Source organism: Schistocerca americana, chromosome 2, assembly GCF_021461395.2.
Source record: "Schistocerca americana isolate TAMUIC-IGC-003095 chromosome 2, iqSchAmer2.1, whole genome shotgun sequence".
NCBI lineage: Eukaryota > Metazoa > Arthropoda > Insecta > Orthoptera > Acrididae > Schistocerca > Schistocerca americana.
The window spans coordinates 993086278-993100462 of NC_060120.1; the positions used below are offsets into that span (position 1 = coordinate 993086278).

At 41.2% G+C, this 14185-nt stretch overlaps 1 protein-coding gene across 1 annotated transcript in view; it reads left to right on the top strand.

The window, feature by feature from the left end:
* LOC124596291 overlaps positions 1–12659 on the top strand; it is a 399002-nt gene extending 386343 nt beyond the window's left edge. Inside the window, exons 12-13 of the mRNA XM_047135384.1 lie at positions 6308–6455; positions 11535–12659. Of these exons, the coding sequence (XP_046991340.1) occupies positions 6308–6455; positions 11535–11634 (248 nt within the window). The 3' untranslated portion in view covers positions 11635–12659. The remainder of the gene's footprint in view (positions 1–6307; positions 6456–11534) is intronic.
* Positions 12660–14185: the final 1526 nt, after the last annotated feature.

Consider the following 14185-nt stretch of genomic DNA (forward strand, 5'->3'; position numbering starts at 1 on the left):
CCCAAATGACTGTGTAAGTTAACTTTAAACTATTGTGGGAACGAAGAGATTCAAAGATCCATGTTCACATTTAACCTGTCCACGTTCTGTAGCAATTGAAATACATTTCCTTCAGCAGAAAGTGCCTTGACATGTTTGTTAGCCGGTAAAAGGTGTTTCTCTAGTGTATGCTACTGCACTGGCGTCACGTGGTTGGGAGTTTATTTATCCCGGCCAAAGATCTACGTATATATGAGGAAATTTCCTTCGTACCATCGTATGAGGTAGCTAGTTACCTGCACTGTCTTCGATTTATTACTCCAGATACACTTGTGTAACTTTACTCCGAATATGTGTCATGTTCGACCACATGATTGGGAATTATCGACCATTTCCATGGACAGTTTTGCCAGTGTTTGATTTGCCTAGGTCATTATGTTGCATGGGTAGACAACCATCAAATATAACACCCAAGAACTTCTTCCACGACCACCTGAAGTTCTACATTACTTGACACACTCACGGATCTTGCTCTTGAGCACCATTTTCGTAGGATGATACGAGGACACTTCAGAAAGTGTAGATGTTAGACAAAAATATGGAAATGCCGCGAGAAATGCAAACTTGAAGATAAATGGAGATGCTAAGCTTGCGAGTTTCACTGTTGTATTTGACCACAAACAGCCTCTGTGCAAAATGTACTCAACATGATGAAGGGTCAATCGTTGTCAGAACAGTGTTCTGTATAGTTGTGAGTGCATTATGTCAGATCTCAGTAAATTTGAACGTGGAAAAATTGATGGTGCTGGTGTGGAGGATACTTCAGCAACCAAGGGAGCCGACGTTGTTGTAGATTCAAGGGGCAGCGTATCGAAGATTACACCGCGTACAGGGAAAGCGGAGAAACATCGTCCGCTGTGACAAAACGCGCAAGAAAGTGTTTGCTAAGTGATCGTGACGAACGGACATTGAAGAACATTGTGACGAAATACAAGATGCCGACAAGTTTGAAAGTCATTGCACAACTGAATGTCACACTTGCAAATCCCGGCGGCACCAGAACAACATGAAATGAGCTCCGTAAGCAGGAAATAGGATTGTGAGCCAGGAAATCCAAAACTACTCGCCAGTGACGTAAATGCCCGTAACGAGAAAATGTGGTGTCAAAGCCTTATGGCTATGGAACAATGTCAGAAAATCATTTGGTCGGATGAGTGTTGTTGCATCCTGCTTTCAACTTCTGGAGGACTCTACGTCCCAAGAGTGAAACATGATAGGGCTTCGGTGATGATTTGGGGAGCTATATCTTTATATTACATAGGCCCCCTCTGCGAGATCGCATTACTGCCAAGAATTATTTGACCATTCTGGCTGATCAGGTCCATCCTATGGTAGAATAATTGTTCCCCAATAGTAAGGCCGTCTTCTAAGATGTCAGGTGCCCTATGGTCATCAGTCCCCTAGAACTTAGAACTACTTAAACCTAACTAACCTAAGGACATCACACAACACCCAGTCACCACGAGGCAGAGAAAATCCCTGACCCCGCCGGGAATCGAACTGGGGAACCCGGGCGTGGGAAGCGAGAACGCTACCGCACGACCACGAGCTGCGGTCAGGGTGGGGGGGGGGGGGGGGCTATTCACGCAGCCAGTATCGTCCAGGACTGTTTTTGTGAGCACGAGGAGTCTCGATTCTACTAAGTACGAAAATGAGCTTGTATAATCAGTACAATATATTCGTTGTTCTACGTAATAGTTATTTTATGCTTGATTTGCTGATGTACTACTGTTCATGAAAGATCGTTGTATGATGTGATACGATGTAAGATGGATTTGGTCAAGAGTCAGTGAGATGTACTGCAGAACATCTGATGATGGCAACGTAGTTTGCTGAAACCGGTCATCACAATAAATACGGCACAATAGTGATCTTGGCTGTCTGAAGCTGTAGCCGGCCGGAGTGGCCGAGCGGTTCTAGGCGCTACAGTCTGGAACCGCGAGACCGCTACGGTCGCAGGTTCGAAACCTGCCTCGGGCATGGATGTGTGTGATGTCCTTAGGTTAGTTAGGTTTAAGTAGTCCTAAGTTCTAGGGGACTGATGACCTCAGAAGTTAAGTCCCGTAGTGCTCAGAGCAATTTGAACCGTTTTTATCTGAAGCTGTAATTAGGTTTCTGTATTAACTAACTTGACAATGTCAAGCATATGTGGTGTAAGACCCTTGTAAACCATACAGAACATGTATCTAACCATTCTGAGACGCTGGAAGCTGTTTAGAAGCTAACGGTTTTCCTACTCCATATTATGAATGGTAATGTGTTGCGTTTTTGGCGTTACCATATTTTTGACCGACCCCCGTAAGCTACACATGTCGTCTCACGCTGTGACCGTTGCACAACTAGAGTGGCGTATTATCAGAAGAGAGCAACTGAAAATATTCTCCTGAGCTGAAGTACGGGAGAACCTAAGATTCTTGCGGCCAAGACGTCTAAATTGCACACAGAGCTATCGTGAAATTATGACGTTGTTTGGACCAAATTCGGTATCACCTCTAGTTGTAACGAAATGGTGCCAGCAATTTGACCAAGGCCGCACAGAAATGGTTGTTGTTGATAGGGTAGGAAAGCCATCGACTACAGACGACTATGCCAAGCTATGGTCAGAGCGAGGTGGCGCAGTGGTTAGCACGCTGGACTCGCCTTTGAGAGGACGACGGTTCAAACCCGCGTCCTGCCATCCTGATTTAGGTTTTCCGTGGTTTCCTAAATCGCTTCAGGCAAATGCCGGGATGGTTCCTTTGAAAGGGCACGGACGATTTCCTTCCCTATCCTTCCCTCATTTGACGAGACCAATGACCTCGCTGTTTGGTCCCTTACTCCAAATCAACCAACCAATTAGGCGATGGAGGGATAACATAGGAGGGGGAGGGTAAAATTCGTAGACGTCGAGGAAGTTTACACTGCTGTCCTAGATCGATTCAGTGAACGAGGAGCGCATTTCTAACGTCGAGGAAATGAATGAGTGGCAGAACATGTGGTGCCACATTCAGTAACAGTTACTTGGCCTGTATTACTTATATTTCGAAGTTCCCTTGCAGAATTTTGGCGATAGTCGTGGCCATAGCGATCCAAACAAACAAGCAAAAAATGGAAATGATAGCGTCTAGTATTTTAAGAGAAGAATTCATGTGTTGCCTTATTTTGTTGCGTTGCATATTGGCTTAATTCGTAAACTTTGGTCCACTGTGAGCCTGCGTTACATGGGAAAATGAGAACATGATTGACATGCACGGTACCCAAAACCTTTAGGGTCAAAAGTGTATATCTGGTGGAGTATTGTAAATTGAGTACTGCGAGGTAAGGAATTAATGGTCTAAAATTGAGTTTTTAATGACGTAAACAATTTACATGTTAAGCAACAATATAATATTATAGAAGTTTTTCAGAGTTACGACAGCCAGTCTCAAGGCATCTATTACAACGGGACATACAACTGTGTCCCACTTTATGAAATTTCCTGTTCTCTGTTGCTCAACGCGACGGACGGCAGAAGCCTACAAATCAGTTTCCTTTTAGTATGTACCAGGATTTCATACGCCCACGATTACATGTAGCCCCACAGAAAAAAATCCATTCTGGAAACTTGAAGGTGACTACGTATTGTTTTTAAGGTAATCGTAAAAAGTCGGTACAAGAAGGTAAGCAGGAACTTACAGGGACATTCCAGATTCAACAGCTGGTACCACCAGATAAATTGACTATTGCTTCCCTACTTGAAAATGGTCCACTGCTGTTTGCACAATTTTGAATTCAAATGCTTTGCACTTTATGTATATTTATCTTACGCATTGCATACCTAACACATTATCAAACTGTTTGGTAGCACATCAGAAGATCGTTGTCTCAAAGTCACTCAATGAAAATTCCTGGACGTCTCAAAGTTTTTCGGTACATTTCGGTACATTTCCCTTTCTTTATATGTACTGGGATGTAGCTGTGCAGAATTTCGTCCACTCAAAACTCGATACCAGAATTTTATCTTCCTTTCGTATCATTCGGTTCTCATTTCATACTTTTCTGCAGTTTAGGCTTTAAATCATGTATTTTATTAAGTCTGTTACTTCTTAAAATATCAGTTTCAACGTTTATTAGGTTTGAGGCATGATTTATAATTTATTGCTGAATACTGCAAGCTTATTGCTTTATTTTATTTTCTCGTGAAAGCAATGCTGAACACGTGAGTTCTCAGTACTCCCCGACGTATACTACGTTCAAATAACTTACGTGAATGCTACATGGTGACGTTGTCGACAATTGCCGATGTTTCGACCAGTGAGCACCATGTCATTTTCAAGTCAACACTGCAGCAAGTAAGCGCTCTGCGACTGAATTTAAAACCTCGGTTTGTAGAGCCGTTCCGGAAAGGTAACACACACACACACACACACACACACACACACATTGTAAACTAGCTCCATCTCAAAACTAAGGATGACTGACTCCAGAAGTCATCGATTGTGAAAAACAACGAATGAGGTAGTGTTAACTCTGCCCCTCTGTTTCTTGACAGGGGCATGAGCAGAGTTCCTCCGTCTCTATTTGCAACGTCAGTTGCTCATTTAATCTCAACTGCTTCCATAATAACACTGTACCAATAGCTGGAAGTACTTGTCAGACTCTCCGTGTTGCTATATACCATTCGATTGGCGGTGCCAAGACAACGCCCTGCAATAGCAGATTTGCTCGGCTGTTTTAAGCGTTTGTGACGCTTATGTTCAGTACATCGGTTCTACAAGGTCCTGATAGTCTGACCAATATATGATAGGACACAACTGCAAGGAATACGGTAGACACCCGTCTTACGCGAACAAAGATGATCCTAAACGGAATCTAAAAGGACCCTAATCTTAAATGGATGTCCTTTACCTCTGGAAGTGAGCGTGGTTTTCTAGCGTGCACACGAAATTTCAAATACCTCCCCAAAGGAAGAAATAACAAGATCGCAACATCTGGGTGGTCAATTCACGTCACGATTGCTACAAGGAACCTCTTCGATAACAAGTCCATTGTTGTAGTCGATATGTGAAAGGTTGCGGCATCCTGTTGCAAGCGAAACCTCTACAGTATCCGCACTAACCAGCTCAGACCACAAAAACTTCTTGATATATTGCGACAGCGTTCGTCGACCATTGGCAATATGTTTCCGGTGCCATCTTCGAAGAATTACGGTTTAGTTATACCCTCTGCCCAAAGGCTATACCACATACTCACTCTTTATGGATGTACTGTACGGTGTCAGTTTCATTTTTTTAAAATAATGGGGTATTTTGAAAATTTTAGAAAGAAACCTGGGATAATTCAGAGGAAAAGGGAAGACAAATTATATCGACAAAATTCAATGGACAGAGAAGTTTACCTTTGCATCATGCACTCACATGATCTCAAATGACTTATTACGATTACTCTGCTGCACTCTCGCCGTAATTTTCACTTCTGTGTATTTTATCAAGAGGTGCATCTTCCTGTGAACACACATGTGCTGTCCCTTCGTCTTAATGCAATTAACGAAGTCAGAACTTCCACCATGTCCAATAGCAAAGTTCTATTTGCACAACGCGCCTACTACAGTTTCTCAATTGCCAGAGGAAAGGTAAATTCACTTTTAGTATTGCTGTTAAAATTACACTTGGTCTGTACATCATGAAACAGTGTACATGAATCGGTACTACCAACAGTGCAAAACATGAACGCAGGTATATAAAGATTATAGAGCAACTTATTCAAGTGCAGTTCCTATCGTATATACTTGCACAGTGCGCAGTACAATGCAAATCGAACATTCGGTAGCGTAAAATACTTAAGCGAAGAGGAGGCACAAAAAAAGCGGGACATTTGAGGTTCCCCCAAAAATCTTTCGGAGCACCCAGAAATTTTTGAAAGGAAAAAAATAACTGAACTCTCCCATGAAAAGGGGGGCGAATGGACTCCAAAATGTATTGGCATCTTCATAGTGACTGGAAGCTTAGCTGTCAGTCTCATTACAGATCATTTATTCCATGCTTTACGTTGACCAAACATCGAACGGAGTGTGACAGCCACGCCTCGACAACATTCCTTACATTTGAAATAAGTTTTCACAATGCATTATGCTGTTCTGTCGTGAAGGCTTCATTACTTTGTGGTTACGAAGGAAACAGATAAAAATCGTGTAATGTCCAGTGCTGCCAACTTACTAGGACAGAAGTGACGGGTATTTGAAGAACTGTGTTCTTTGCGGAACACTTTTTACAACCTTGATAAACGACGCTGACAAACGGCTGTGTTGCAGGTTTCCAGAGCCCCGGCGGAGACAGCGCCATCGTGGTGCCGTACCCAGACTCCCGCTCGACCAGCAGCGGCACCTCAGACATGTCCGACTACATCGAGACGCTCTCCTTGTCCTCGCACGGGTCTTCCGATGTTCCTGATTCGATGAGGTGAGTGCGATGTAGCGATGTTTCCTCATGTTATGATCTCGTTTTCTTTCTCGGTGAGCTGAATAAACATGAAACTCTAAGGTCGCCATCCGTGTGAGTTGGTCGAGATGGTGCGACATTTGAATGCGTGTCACTTCCGTCATCATTGCCGGAAGATGATGGGATGGTGCCAAAACGTTGCGCCTTGTTAATAAAGGAAATATAGTTCCTATATGGGTCTACAATCAGTATGAATGTTATGTGGATAAAACCGTCTTGATCACTAAATAAATTTTTTTATTTATTTCGCCGCTTCCGCTACAGTCATAATCAGATATCAAAAGAAGCTTATTAAGTGCGAAAAGACGTTCAGTGTCAATATTAAATGCTATTCCTAATCTAGGCGTTAACTTGGCTAGTTGATGCCTCAATTAGGCACACGTTTTACGATTGACACTGAAATTTGTTTCGCAAGTTCAAAGTTGCCTTTAATATCTGACGGTGCCAATGACAGCAACTGTCCGCCCCTGGTAGCTGAGTGGTTAGCGCGACGAAATGTTATACCTAACGGCCTGGGTTCCATTCCCGGCTGGGTCGGAGATTTTCTCCGCGCAGGGACTGGATGTTGTGTTGCCCTTATCATCATCATTTCATCCCCATCGACATGCAAGTTGCTGAAGTGGCGTCAACGCGAAAGACTTGCACCAGGCGAACGGTCTACCCGACTGGAGGCCACAGCCACACAACATTTCCGTTTTGATGACAGCAGCTGCGTAATAAATAAATAAATTTGTTTAACGGTCAAGACGGTTTTGATCACGAAAATTTGCGCCATTTCGACGAACAAAATGTGATCTGAACGACACTCATCGGAACTTTGCACCATTCGGACGAACTCTCTCGGCCGGAAATTGGAAATCCTTATTTTATTTCTTCACGTTGTCTCTTCTTCATTCACGGATAGAAGTAAGGTGCAGGTATGGCATTAGATCTCATGTAGCATGATCCGTAGGTAAATCCATCCAGTCATTCCGCTGCCATTCATCCAGCTAATGTTGGGTCGGAAGTGGGAATATTAATTTCTATATTACGCAGAGAATCAAAGAGACACCTCAATTCGAGAAAGAAATTTTTGAAAACATATGGCTGCAGAACAGCACTGTGTGGTAGTGAATCATGGACAATGGACAAACCAGAACAAGAGAGAAGCGTTTTAGACGTGGTGATACAGAAGAGCGTTGGAAACTAGGTGGACTAATTAGGTAACGAATGAATAGGTAATCTCCTGAATCGGCGAAGAGAGAAACATACGGAAAACACTAACAAGAAGAAGGGACAGGATCAGAAAGCATGTGTTAAAACATTAGGGAATAACTCCGTGGTACTAGAGGAAGCTGTAGAGAGCAACAACTGTAGAGGAAGACAGAGATGAGAATACATCCAACAAGTAATTGAGGACGTAGGGTACAAGTAATAGCCTGAGATAAAAAGGTTGGTGAAGGAGAGGAGGATGAGGCGGGCCGCATCAAACCAGTCAGAAGACTGATGATTCAAAAAATAAAAGCGCGGAGAACCAACCATACCTCTATATGTGCTATTATTACGATGGGGTCACCGCTCCCAAACGCATTCTAAAGCTACTGCCATCTCATCCCAGGGAGTAATCCGTGTACCTCTGCTGTCTGTATCTCGTGGGCATTATGTGGTTAAATGCAATAACGTGTTTGAAAGTCATTATTTTAAACATAGCTGCGTAACAGCAACGGTTCCACGTAATTAGATTTAAAAACAGCCGACCCGTTGCAAAGGATAAAGTAATCTTTACCTAGGTTTCGATAAGTTTAAACCTATCTTCTTCAGAAGTCGGCACTATTATATTAACATGGAGTAATACGTCGTTGCCATTTTTACAAACGTCTCCGTAGCTCCATTAGTCAAAATCAGATATTGCCCTAAGAGTAGGGTTGTCAGATAAATAAAATTAAGTACATGAAAGCTGGAGAGCGCATAAGCAAGTGTTTGAAAGTGCCTGCGAATCGTGTAACGGAGGCGGGCCTTGCGAACCTGCCCGACACTTATCTCGTTGGATGTGGAAAACGACCTAAGAACGACATCTAGGCTGGCTGGCATACCGACCCCTGTCGTTAACCAGCCGGTCGGATTCTCTCAAGGGCCGGCGCGCATCCTCATGTCCGTAAGGAGGGCGCTTTGACGCGCTAAGCTTTCCGGGCGGGTGATTCGTAGTTAAACAGCTCAGTGCACAGATCCAAAGTTTTTATATTTGGCGGATTAACTGTAGGATGAAATGAAAGGATTTTTCAACCCATCAAGAGCGCAATGGGCAGTAGATGGCAAGCACTGGAGCAATGAAATTGAAGGAGTAGGTGCGATAATATGGTGAAGGAACCGTAGTATGACCATAATTCGGAAGAGGAACTAGAACAACAAAGTCAGTCAGTTTTGTAGAAACACTATTTGTCCGGATGGATGATCTTCAGTAAGCAATAGATAATATGGACGTAAAATGGATGTGCGCGGTATACTGCTTGGAAGGGAATATATTTGCAACTTTGTCGCTTATCTAATCCGTTTGAATCTTGAATCAACCTAGGTATTGAAGAAATCATGTCCTTTTTTTGGAATGCTTTTTTACTGTCATTCAAAAGTTTGAAATTACGAGTACAGTGATATAAAGCTTATTAGTGTCGGCATTGACACTTTTCGCAAAAATATCCGGTAAATGTCCTAAAGTTGAAATGCAAGGCGGCGGGAACTGGCTGTCCACAGAGATTCGACGTCGTCATCGCTGATGACTTTGCCTTCCATTCGTCTTTAGTTGAGTTCAGTTTCATGTCAGTGTACCTTTCACCAACACGATCTGTTTCACTGACGTGGAATATTAATTACGAAAATTTTCTCGTTCGGAAGGATGTGGCTCTCGATACTACTGTTGTTATGTAATAACATCTAAACTTTGTCAACGTATAGATGAACAAGAGACAGATTATTTCATGACATCGTATTTTCGTCTTTACAAGTTCGTTGGAGTAGTGTACAATGAATAAAAAATCTGTTTTGTCGATTGATTTCTACCAGTGTTTCTTTGTTGTCGCAATGGAGACGAGGATACGATGATAAATAAGAACAGACGTGAGAATAATAGATGAAACAAGTATTTTTTTTTTAGGGAAAAGCAGTGAAAAGAGAACTGTGTAGGGTGGGAGCATACTAATGTATGTGCGATTACAGCGGTACTGCAGTAATTTTAAAGCTATTAAAAAGTACGAGAAATTCATGTTATGTTACCGTACTTTTCCTATGTTTTTGAACCGACTTGTCTGTGATATAGCTGCGTATTAGTCGAAGTGCAGATATGCCTTATTTGCACCTAAATGTATTTGCATCATTACAGTTCTTACACACACAGTGACCCAAATGCCAGTTAATATTTGAAATTTAATACCTCACAGAATAATCTAGGTAAAAATCGACACAAGTGCTTGAAATCACATGGGGTTTTAATAAAACAAAAAACCAACAGACGGTGCTTCATATGATACCAAAGTGTTGATTTTTAGTAAAGACGATGTTCTTTATAACAAATGTTCAGCACGTCGGCCATCATTGCTCAATAGTATCTGTAGTCAAAGGACAATATTTTGTACAGCACTGTACAGCATGTCAGTAGGTATGGTGAGAAATTGGCGTCGGATGCTGCGTTTTAGCATCCCTAATGAGATCGGACGATCGCGGTAGACTTGCAACGAAGTAACTTCACAACCAATAATCACATGGATTAAGAGGCCTGGGGTGGCAAAGCATTACGAACGAGGCGGTTCAGCACGTGACCGTCACAATAAAATGTGTGGAAGAGATCTTCCACACTTGGGATGGAGCAGAATCATACATAAAAATTGAACCCTTCAGCACTGTTTATCAGCCAGGTTAGGGATGATAAACCCCCTGGCTCACTACAGCTTATTTTATGTACGTTTGTCACAACTCGTCACTCTCGTCCTCCTGTCCAGTATCGACTGTTTGCGTATTTTTGAACATGTTTTGGGTTCCAATAAAGCCTCATGTCATTTCAGGCACGTATGTCAGGTTATACCTCTCTACCTACTTTATCTCGTGAATTACTGAGTTTTCAAATTTGTACAAACTTTTGGGTCGCCTTGTACTTTCAAAATAAACATTACACTAAGCTACTGTATAGTGTGATGAGCTTTTCACAAATTCACAATTTACTTGTCTATGTCTACAGCGCATCATTCACATTATGTGCTTTGTCTCAATAGTTCATCAGATGCGGTGGCGTAGCTGACCCTACACAAGGGTTTTGGAACTTGGACCTGTGTTCTGACACAATACTGCCTCTATTGTCCATGCATTGACACCTGCGGCACTGGCGAGTATGAAGTGCACCACTTCACAGTGGTGTAAAAGAAAAAAAAACAAAAAAGACCGCTCACAATGCCACAACTGTGTCGGTTGTGAGGTGAATATGGATAAGACTGCAGCTTAGGTAAAACAGACATACTTCCCAACAATATGGAGAGAAGTAGCAAAGTGAAAACAAAAGGTGCAGTGGCATGGAGCTGTTGTGGGTATCGTGTGTAGACATCCATCTACGTTCAAATGTTGCTCGTCTGATTAAGGAGGAAGGAGGCGACAGATGACGAGTTTCTTTGCTCAGTCCAAGGAGGGACGAATATCCTCGTTCCTGAGAAAGGCACAATTGGTTCTAAAAGCATGAATAGTGTGCTTTTCTTTGCATATTCGTAGTTTTGAAATAACTTATCACATTATCACACATTCTTGCTGTAGAAAACAACGACATCCTATCATGCACCTGTATGAAAGTACAATGATATGAGTGAAGTTAGAATATAATGCAATATATAAGTACCATTACATATCCTGTTGAAAAGCCACTTGCAACTATGGCTGAATCGTTGGTTCATCATTTTATATTACGATTCGGTCCAGAAACCAAAAGAATTTGTAGAATATAACAGTGTGATGTTACTGTAAGACTGACTTCTTGCATATGCATTTAATGTATTCGTGGCAGTTACCTAATGCCTGATATACTTACAGGTTCGGGCGGCTGGCTGTGACGACACTGAAGCCACGTTCTGGAAATGAATATCAGCTCATTGACAGATCTGCTCTTGAAGGTGGGCCCAACGTGAAGTAGGAGGACTACTGAAGCTTACTACAGGGGACACAGCCAGAGGCTGTATCAGTTGACTGTTTCTACCGCTGTCTGTAATATGATCACATTCTATAAATAAAAGCTCAAGCATTACAAGTGTAAAAAAGTGGATGACATCAAAATTTGCCATACTGTACAGAGTGAAAATGGGCTCAATTCCTACAAAAATTTTAAAGCAACATATTTACCTTTCAGTAGTACAAAGGAAATATATGTAACTATAACACGTTTGAATCTTAGGCACTCAGCTATCACAAAGGTCTTCACTTCCGATCTTTGCAACTTAGACAGAGAAACAAGACCATGTGAAAGGAAACACAATGTTACACAGTCGCCAGACATCAGATTATTACTAATAACAAAGGCGTGGAGATAACAGAGTGTTTCCTTGACTTCCCTGCTTGCGACGTAACTTGCGTTTGAGACGTTCTCAAAGCACTGAATTACGGACTGTAAGTAAAAGTCTGTATGTTTTGAGCTTACTTGATCGATTCGTAAGGAAAAATGTTTTATCAGTAGGTACCCTTCCAGATGTACCTTACGTACTCTGTACCAAAAAAACAAATTTTCTATTACTTTTGTAACATATAAGCTTTTCTACAGACTTGTAAATTTGACTGAAATTGCGGGACATGTTACGTATTTGAAAAAGAATTTGTGACTGATTATAAAGACGGCCAGGTTTTGTAAATAGTATGGTACTGTGTGCGTATGGTCAGAGACTTTCTGAAATATTTATTCTGCTAGTCAGGTTCTGTGATAGAGGATTTTCAGGACGGTGTAGAGAGCATTTATGAAAGTATTACACATACGTTAATTTTAAGTCACAGTTCTTGGAATAATTATTTTTAAGAGTTGAAATTATTTGATTATTCTTTTGGCTTGTTAAGTTCTTATTTAGAATGTTCTGTGACTTAAACATCTTATCTGTGTATGTAATATAATTTACTTACCTTAAACGAGACACTGCTATATATGTAAAGAGCACTGTAACATATTAATTTGAAGAGATAAATATATGGAAAAATTGAAACTGAATTAACTGTCATTTTTTATATTGATCATTTTACATTCCTTTCATTGGTAAAGAAAGTTTCAAAATATTAGATTGTTCCCAACATCTTCATCAAGTATCCTTTATAAATATTGTTTTTAATTAAATACAGAACTAGAACTTTTCATTGCCACTGTCTTCTGTTTCTTGCATAATGGTAAACTCAACGACTCCATCTTATAGATATTGCCTCTGCATTCCAGAAACCATAGTTGCAAGACAGTTCTTCCATTTTGTAGTGAGATGCAGGCACCTGCTTTGTGTACTTAATAATTCATTTATTTCACGTCGGGAATTTAGGGATTTTATGCTCTCTCCTACATTTAACCAAACGTTCATAGTGATCTAACATTAAAATATACAAAGTATGCAATCGGTGCATAATATTATAGTAACAGTTACAATAATACGAGTAATAGTTATAAGATAAACATATGGTGTTCCAGAAACATCTTATTAATTTTGTCATTACATTTCTGTTGAGTATGAGCACTTAAATACAAACAGAAGTGTATAACAGCATTACTGAAACGGAGAAAGAGGTGGAGAAATATATAACTGTATGCACAGATACAGCCAGGATACTGAACTTGTCAGACCTTGCATTGCAGTTATGGAATGGTGATAGGTATGTGATAAAAAAAGGAGGGGGCGGTATTGACACTGGTAACTAACGAAATTCTACGAAGGAACCAGAAAGCATGAAAATCATATTGCCTGTCCCGCTGCATCCATACCAACTAAACAATGGAAGTACCGGCGGACTCAAACACCGAATGTTACACACATACCTTAGACAAGTATTCAGGGCTAGCTCGAGCTATCTGGAGGGCCCACAGAATTTGCTGTGTTAAACTAAATAGCAGTAGCAAAGATTTTCGAGAGCCAGTGAATGGACTGGTTTTTGAATTATCTTATGTGAGAATACTAAATTTTTGGAGTGCATGTAGGCAAGAGAGAAATTTCTTTCGCGCTAAGATAGTTTGTTTTTCTTATTTTAAATGCTCATCAAAAATTGGGTGTAGACTACATTTTTATGATAGTGTAATTGGATATCATTCAAGGGTATAGGGGGAACTGTTTCACAGAAGTGCTCGATGACCAATTTTCACCATGATATGAGGGTGGACTCTGACATATTAGACTTTAGTTTAAGATCTTCTTTTGTGCATATTCTGATTCTGAACGAGGATCTTCGGTCATGGTAAGAGCAGTGTTCTAAGGGCTTATATACAAATGGATGTCGTCAGCATATGATAGTTACAAGAATGCATCACAGAGTAAATATCAGTAGTGTACAGCGAGTAAAGTTCTGGACCAGTGACTGAAGCCTGTAGGCGTCCTAAGAGTTCATAGTTCTCTTTGTTTATTACCGAGTGAGATGGTGCAGTGGTGAGCACAGTCGACTTGTGTTCAGGAAGATGGCAGCTCAAATCCCTGTACTGACACTGTAATATTTGTGGCTGATTGGGTCTTGCT